The 8,848-nt window shown below is 46.0% G+C and overlaps 1 protein-coding gene across 2 annotated transcripts; it reads right to left on the reverse strand.

Annotated features, from left to right (window-relative positions):
* Positions 1-93: 93 nt before the first annotated feature.
* Positions 94-7,955, reverse strand: LOC119173715 (glutathione S-transferase Mu 4). Of its 2 annotated transcripts, none has more exons than XM_037424509.2 (3): positions 7,800-7,955; positions 1,792-2,074; positions 94-1,072 (listed from the first exon to the last, which is right to left on the reverse strand). In XM_037424509.2, exons 2-3 carry the CDS (start codon positions 2,055-2,057, stop codon positions 676-678), a joined length of 663 nt encoding a protein of 220 aa, XP_037280406.2. In that variant the 5' UTR covers positions 2,058-2,074; positions 7,800-7,955; the 3' UTR covers positions 94-675. The 2 variants fall into 2 exon arrangements, with proteins under 2 accessions (XP_037280406.2, XP_075745888.1); XM_075889773.1 differs by lacking the exon at positions 7,800-7,955 and adding an exon at positions 7,654-7,784.
* Between the last annotated feature and the right edge of the window lie 893 nt (positions 7,956-8,848).

Consider the following 8,848-nt stretch of genomic DNA (forward strand, 5'->3'; position numbering starts at 1 on the left):
GCAGCCACTGTATATTCTCCTGCAGCAAAAGAAAATGGTCCCATAAGCTGCCGCTTTCCTTGCTACTGCGTTCTGAGGGCTGATATAGCCCCCTTTTTTGTACTTAAAATGTATAACTTTATTTTGAACATTACTCATGAATACAAATAATGTAGACGCAAAGCCCGAGCCAGGTGAGTTGATATACATTAGAGGATAAAAAAAGTGATGACGATTTCCGTATCATTATTTCGACTTTCCTGCAGAACGTCGAAGGTGAGCGAAGTTGGGGGACATTTTCACTTTCGTTGTGCCTGTTCCATGGACGGCAGTACTTCGGTAGTTGTTCATGTCGGGTAGCGGTTCTCTTGAAGGTTCGCTTTATGCCCTTCTTCAGTGTGCCAAGGTGTACAGATGGGTTCACCGTTAAAGGGAGCACTTGTGTGCAAGGCATGTCCCGGTATTGCTCTCTTGCACAAGCACAGTGGCTTAGATTAGCATAATACAACTGATGATTGACAGTTACGACTCTTTTTAACAGAATAATGTCTTGTACCAAGAATGTTCTCACGTCAACTTGCCGCTGGGGCGGGCACTATGAAGGGTGCTCACTCGAGTGTTCTCTTTAACAGTGAACTGTACTGTACAAGCTGTGGATGCCGAGAGTGCATGCATAGCTGGAACTGCGTGGCACAGCTAGTGTTTCTTGAATCCCCACTTGACCATGGGCCCCAGCATTGGGTACTTGCTGTACTTTCCGGACGAGAAGTACTGCCGTATGTTGGGCAGCTCCTCGAAGCGCTTCAGGTACGCGACCAGTATGGGGAAACCTTGGAACACGCTGGCGTTCAGCTCGTAGTTCCAGTCGAGCGCCTCGTACGCCAGGAAGTCGACGTACGTGAGCCGGTCTCCCAGCACCCACAGTTTCCCCTGCAGCAGTTCGTCCCAGGGTCTCAGCACGTTCTCCATGTTCTCCTCGTACTTGCGACGAGACTCGGGGTAGGTTGGCGAAAGCACGGCCATCACCAGGTTCCAGGCGAGGTCGCGCGCCTGCTGTTCGAGCATGTCCAGCTCTTGGGTCTCTTTCTCGTTCCTGCGGGAGAACTTGTACATTAGTGAAGTACAGTGTCACGTGCGAGGCTTGAAATATGAAGCACACGAATACTTCGTGCACCGAGCTTCCATGACAATAAGCCTCAGAGTAGCGCGTCCATACACGGTCGATTGTTTCAACGCTAGAGCAAAGATTCCCGTGTCCGAACTGACAATCCGAATGGCCAAAATTTTTACAGTTGAATGTTTATCGAACTTTTCGGATTTATCCAAATGCACGGAGCCCTAAGTGCAGTAGTAGAGCAAGGAGGTGGGAAATGGAAGTGACTGAGAGAGGGGCAGAATAACATGCGCAGGAGAGAGACGAAAAAAAGATGTAAATAAAGAGAAATTGAGAAAAATAAAGGCAAAGATAGAACGCGGGAGAACGACTACACGGGGAGAAATATGAATAAATGAAAATAAACAGAGACCGAAAAATAAAAGATCAGGCATATCTATGCATAGGGTGGGAAAGGGACAGGTGGGAAGGTAAAAGCCTAGCCAACCCAGGACCAGCTAAGGGCCCACCAGCTCTGCAGTGCCCACATTAAGGACTGTGAAGTTTAGTGTACTGTAAAGTAAGAAATAATGACCCATTCGATAAAGTGCTTCTTATGTTGCATGTCTTATGCTTTCTACTGTCAATCCCTGTTATTTGTGCCTTCAGCGACTCGGTACGAGCTGCACTTCTTTTGTGCTCGTTTCTGTGCGTCTTACCTTCCCGCGAGGTCATGCTTTCTGGCCAGGTAACGGATGATGGCCATGCTCTGCGTCATCTTCACGTCACCGTCTATGTAGTAAGGCAGGTTGGGGAATTGGAGTCCCAGCGTGAACTTCTCCTTGAGCCACTCTTCACGGTCGTAGTCGGGCGCGGCGCCGAACTTGTAACGCTTGTCGTCGAACTGCACGCCCTTGTAGACGAGCAGGTTGCGGATCGGCTGGCCAAGCCCGCGCAGGTCCCAGTATCCGTAAGTTGGCGCCATTGCACTGTTTACCAATGCTGAAGAAAGTAGAATTAGAGAACATTGTTAGTTAAAAAATCAGAGCATATCCACGGAGTGAATGATGATGGGTGGGGCGAAGCGTCTGTCCGTCCGTCCGTGTGTCCATCCGTCTATGCGTCCGTCTGTCCGTCTATGCGACCAGATGGACGGATGGACAGAGGCACGGATGAAGCGATGGAAGCTTGGACGGACAGACGGAAGGACGGACTCACGCACGGACGGACGCATTGAAGTACGGATGGATGGGTGGATGTACGGGCGAACGAACGGACGTATGGACACAAGGATGGACGGACGGAAGATTCGCCCCACTCATCATCTTTCACTCCGTAAATATGCTGTGAAAACCACTAATGCCATCTAGTTATATCATTCCCAAGGATGGATGGATGGATAGATATGGCTGTGCCCTTTAGATCGGGCGGTGGCTAGTAACTTATAAACTAGAAGTGGCTACATACTACTACTACTATTACTACTACTACTACTACAGCAGAGAAGGGAACGACCCATGGCCTAAGGAGCTTCGCCCCTAAAACAAATATAATAAGCGAAAGAATAAAACACGCCAGGTCTGCGCGGAAGGCACAGCACAGTCACAGCGAAAGCTAGAAGGGCGGCCTTTCAGAGTCTTTTCTAAACACTCATCGGGTAACTGCTGCAAGTACACTTGCTGGGTACCTACTATGGTATTAATAATGATTTCTGGGTAGTAGATCAGCATTCGCTGTGCTATTTTTGTTATTCTTCTGAGAAGCGTTGTATACGCCAAACACTTGCAAGGAATTTCATGCCAATCGTTCATGCAGTAGCTTACGACGATGAGGAATTTCGCCTGGAGTGGGTATGCGCCACAGCTAATAGGTGATCAAAAAGAAGCTTTTGCAATCGGTTGGAACGTCTAGTTGGGGAGAGAAGGGGAGTACTGAAATGAATAAAACAAAATACAGAAAAAAACAACAGACAGACGCACATAACAGTTGCTGACAGTCAAGGAGCGTCTGCATGCCTGACGTAGGGGATCAGCAGTTATGCTTCTTGACTGCTGACCTGCAGGTCGCAGGATGGGATCGTGGCCGTGGTGACCGTATTTTAGATCGAGGAAAAATGCTTGAGGCTGCAGGTGTAGGTAAGTTTAGGTGAACGTTAAACAGCCCCAGGTGGCGGAGATTCCAGGAGCCTCCACTATAGGCGTCTTTCATAATCACATAATGTTTCTGGGGTTTAGAGCCCCAACAATTTTCGTTATACGACCGTATGTGTTACGTTCACGGAATTTGTGGCGTCGTGCGCGTGAGCATATACTGAGGTTCCGGTCACGCGTTCCATGATATTTTCCGCATATCTTTGTCTCCGTGATGGGTTTTTTATCTATGCTGTGAAGACTGTTGATTCTATTGATAAAAACTCTGTTTATTCTAATGTTTTCTCACTTTACAGTTGATGCGTGGTACACGCCATATGCAACAACTGATTGATGACCATCGCCATCGTAACAGTTGCGCAAGCCAATTTTCAATGTGTGGGTACCATTTTCAAGTGGTTAAAGGTTCACCATACAGACCTTAAACTAACTCGTTTTACTAGACATGTGAACGACAGCGTGAATGTGAACTTAATTTTAATTTGTGCCGCAGGGCGAAGGACTCGCAACAACCTACGAGTTACCGCAAGTGATTCATTGCAAACATCTTCCTTGCAAACATCACCCACTAAACACTGAGCAATGATCAGTTAAGCCTTCATGGCCCAACGAGACGTTTTCTGAGGTAAGTGGACGTCGCAGCCGCATATTCACGTGTGTTGGAGCCTCGTGCAACGTCATCCATTTACTCAGAATGCGTAGACAGTCTAGAACTTGTAAGCTCTTCCGCCAATGCTAAGCTGAATCGCTGCTATAGTGACAACTAGATTCGGCCAAAGCCATCGATCAAAAGTTTTCTCCTGTCTTAGAAAGCTCACATCGGACTTGTATGCACCGTATGATGCATAGGTGTATTCACACATGCTTTCTTTTTGTTACTCTTGTGACAACCAATCGGTGCAAGCCGCACTGGAACCCTTTCGATTTATTGAGAGTGCCTGATCAGACTTGGCGCTCGACACAAGAAGCCTATAGTTTATTGTGGAATCTTTGAAAGTGACAGACTTTCACAGATGAGCAGAGTCAACCCTTCGACTTCAATCTCTTCGCTCTCACGTACAGCGAGTATTAACACACTTTAGAGCTTTATCCTTCACGTGGGCACACGCTAGCCTATTAAAGAGTTTTCATCTTTGTCAGCTTGTGTTAGGCGTATAATTCGCCGTCATAACCACATTACGGTATTCAATGCGACGTTGCCATTCTACTGCCTCAGTGGGCAACTTCCTCGTTTGTCTGGTCCATTCGGCACGCGGAGCAGACGAATGCCACTTCTTCTCCACAGTCACGTACACGCTACAACGACGGCCTTGCCGATGGTCTTTTATCTGACCCAAACGCCCCGTCTCGGGTCAGCGAAGCGTACGAACAGTACATGCCAATGGTATACAGCAGGCAGCACGCGACATGCGTATACGCAACATTCACAGCATGTACTACGTCTACGTACCATTGAATACAATCTCACACGACATAATCTCGGTGGGATGGGGTATAGGGACACGAGCACTCAACAATGGGCCGAGTGAATACCACAGGGCGACAGATGTAACCGGTATGCGGGAAAGACATCCCCGGGAACTCGAAGGCCATCCTCGGCAATTCTGTATATACTTTAATTATCTGCATACTGGTTTCCCGTAACGTGTACCTTGTTAGATGGCAGCAGAGCGAGGTTAGTTGTAGAGCGGCAATCACGGTACACGGTCGTTATGGTGGTTTTCCTTCCACGAAAGAATGGTCGGCCTTGGGGCAACGGGACAAATCAGGAGTGTCGCACTGGCCATTGAGGAACGCAAACGTTATTATTTACGACGCAAAGCGTCCGCTAATGTTTGACAGCCACGGGCATTTGTGAATAGCTTTTAGGCACAAGGTCGTTCAGACGAGCGTCTGTAGGAAGATTACCATGATAGAGAATCGTAATCTGCTGCAGGGCCGGTCGCTTGCAAACACAAACCTTCGACCTTGCGCCTTTGTTTACCACCGTATTCAAGTTATTGCCGCGCCCTTTTATGACGAACCGATCCTCGCTCGCGACGAGAAACCTTTCATTATTCCGCAGCGAGGTTTTATGTGCCTTTGCAGTGGGTCTTTTATCATACCACCTGCCTTCGAGCAAAGAATGCTCGTGTACCGCGGCAAATTGATGGAGCCATTTCGCGGACAATGTTTGACCAGTTGCGCACACCTTCTTCCCAAACGTATACTGTGACGACGTGCCGCAGCCTATATGAAGAATCAATGACTAGCTTCTATTAGCTTCTGTGCAAGTATACTGGCAATACGAGCCTCCATGCCATGCTCCATAGAAAGCGTGTTCCTGAAAGTTGGCATCCGTGAATGCCGGTGAATTCACGGACGACGAGAGAAAAAAAAAAAGAAGGGAATCGTGTCATCCCAGAATTTAACCCAATAATCCTGTCCGTTAACGGGTAGCCTGACAGGACTGTATGAGTTTGTGGACATCTACACGAGCTGAATTGGTTGGCGAATTTAGATATGAAATCGAAATAGCAAAAGCAGGCTTTCTTTTTTTTTACAACTCAGAGCAAGATACAAACCCGACAGTGAAATGTGCTACCTCCCACTATTTATTTGATAGTATAGCTTATGCAAAATGAGTCATAACAGAGTCACAAGAATTCCCGCAAGCTAGGCGTTGTAACAACTCATGGTTATTCTCACATCCTTTGATGGTTCATGGTCCAATAACCTTCGCTTGCCGTCGCAAATCTGCCACTGACGCTACGCTGTATACCACATGTCTCTCTGCTAACATGTGTACAGCTCGCCCAACAATGGTAAGTACTTCGAGGAAGATAAGACTGCCTTTTATAACAACCAGTTTGTAGTCTTGAAAGTATAAGTTGCAGATTCACGTGGTATAGCAGATGTTTATTGTTCTCTTCTCCAGTGCAAAATTAAAACAATTATCTCGTCTTACGCGATCATATTGTGATATGATAATTATGCATAGTGTAGAAGGTCTACAAAGTAATTTCCGCTACCTGGGCATCTTTAATGCGCGCTTGAACCTAAGTGCAAGCGCATGTTTCGACATTTCGCCCCCCCCCCCCCCCGAAAATGCGATCGGCCGGAAATTGTAGCCGCCCTCTCAGGCTTACCAGCACCTCGTTGTGCCTTACGCGCTAAGCCATCACTCACGAAACTATTTCTGCTCATTGAATTGGTAATTTTAATAATTTTACCTCATAAAAATGTTGCAAAGAGACTAAAATGTAACACATGAAGTGCTGGGTCACAAAAAATTTACCGAGGGCTGCTAAATCCAAGAGGAAAACAAATTTATGTGTACTACAAGCTCCCGGCGTGCAGTGGTATCGCAGGCTGGTTATAAGGCTACAATGGATTTCTTCTTTCATCAACCAGAAACATACGACGCATTTCTTTAGATTTATTTATCTGCAAATTTAGTTGCCAGCTGACCTTCGTCACTGGTGACACAAGGCAATAGAGCGATTCCCTCTCAGTACGCACTGATATTTTTGAGTTGCAATGCTGTAATGCCCTACAGCCTTATTTATCTGCCTCTCTCTCTCTCTATTTCTGCGTGTGCATGTGTGTGCGTGTGTATACGTGTTCTTGCGTGTTTTTTATGGGCAGTAGGGTTCCAGATCGCAGACAAGCTTGCTTTTTACGCATTGAAAACAAGTACTTAAGAGCTTTCTTAAACATAAAATACAATAAGAGCTTTCTCAAACATACAATATAATAACGTAAAACTTAAAAAAAGAGCCAGACAAACTATCGAATTTTCCCGGTGTTTGTTAGTGTGTATGAAACCTAAACCGAATTCGTAAGTAACCAAAATTTCTTCCTACTACCAGTTGTTACGCACATACATAATTAAATGTAGATCGACAAACAGTTTGTAACGTCAGGGTTCTTAAAATGTTCTTAACACGAGCTGTGATGTCACCACTCTTGAGAATAGATGGATGTCGTCATCTTTCGTTTGACAATTAGGGCCCACATATTCGCGCGTAAGAAACAAACAAACCAACAAACAAAAAAGGAAACGCTTACATCACCACTAGACATAATTCCAGCAAATCCCGGTAATGGTCACAACACTAGGGAACGCAGCTGGCCAGTGACACTGAAAACTCCCGAAAGTGAAGCTTCGTTATTTCAATTGGTTGTGCCAAGCTCTCAAAATCTCTTTCGTAAATGCGTTTTCCCATTGGTTCCCCGGCTTCACTAATATTCCGGCATCGCGATCGGTTGAACTATTTTCTTACGAAAAACTTTATCGCAAGGACGCTTTTTGTGTGACCCGCTGTGGCGGCATAGTGGTTTCGGTGCTTCACTGCTGATTGCAAGGTCGAGGGCTCGAATTCCGACCGCGGTGACCGCACTCCAATGAATATTGAAATGCTGTAGAGGCCCGTGTGTTTAGGTGCTCACCAAAGACGTCAAGGCGGTCAAAATTTCCGGCAGCATCCAAAACGATGTAAAGCGATCACATGATCGTTTTCCGACGTAACACGACAACAATTAGGGCGCTTTTTTTGGCGAATGCGAACCGATATGAACATGAGCAAGCCACTCACCGCTCGGAAACTGTGTTGCCGCGTGTCCCAGCGACGACTGAACCGGTATAGGGCGTGGACGGTCGATTCCCTCGCCAGGCAACAACAGGTGAGACGAGGAAGTGAAAAAAAAAATGGAAGGAAGAGACACCGTCCAGCTCGTTGAAGGTCAGGTGCTACTACTGCTATCGGCGAGAAGGTCGACGGGAAAATGTAATGGGCGCCGAAAATATACGTGGGTCTCGTTTGTGGAGAGAACGCGAATACATGTGGCAAGGAGGGTTCCGTTAGGTCTGAGAGAAAGAAATAAAGAAAGAAGGAAAGGAAGAGAGAAAGAAAGGCCGCCTTTTTGCGTCGCCACTGACGAAATATTCGCGCGTGTGCAAGGCACAGAGGTATATTGTATAGCAGGAGCTTCTGTGTACATACTTCTACATGTCGCGCCACTTCCGTTTTATTCTCTATGGAGCATCGCGTAACCTGTGCCTAGTGCCCTTTGTGCAACAGGTATACGCATCGATCCACATAGCTAAGAAAAATAAAACAAACTGAAAGTTGGTCCTTGTGTAAACGTTTCCCTGCGTGACATTTGCGCGTCTTTAATGCATCGCTAATGTACAGGACTGTACGGGTAACCATGTGTGCGAATCAAATGTAAGTTTTTTAGAGAAAACGAAACCACTTGAGAATGTCGAGTTGAATACTCACTCTTTATAAATAACTTGAAATGAACAGGTTCCGTGTACTTCATTTTGCAATGGAATAGTTTCTCCACGGTATTTATTACATGAATTGCTGCACGTATAATGCATATTCGTTTAGTTATGCTGCTAGTTATACGGCTTGGGAAAATACCTGTGCAGTATATTCTTCTTTATAAGAATTTTGCAGCCTTAGAAGGGAAGATTTTTATAAAAAATCTTGTTTTAGTGAGTCCTCTATGATTATTAAACTATAGGTAGGAATTGAATGTATACATTTCGAAGACACTGTCAACGCGTACGTTTTATTCTTAAGGGTGCCATGTCATTTGAGATTGAACCAAACGTACTTGGAAAATTCAGCGCAAA

The sequence above is a fragment of the Rhipicephalus microplus genome, chromosome 3 (genome assembly GCF_043290135.1).
Source record: "Rhipicephalus microplus isolate Deutch F79 chromosome 3, USDA_Rmic, whole genome shotgun sequence".
In the NCBI taxonomy this organism is placed as follows: Eukaryota; Metazoa; Arthropoda; class Arachnida; order Ixodida; family Ixodidae; genus Rhipicephalus; species Rhipicephalus microplus.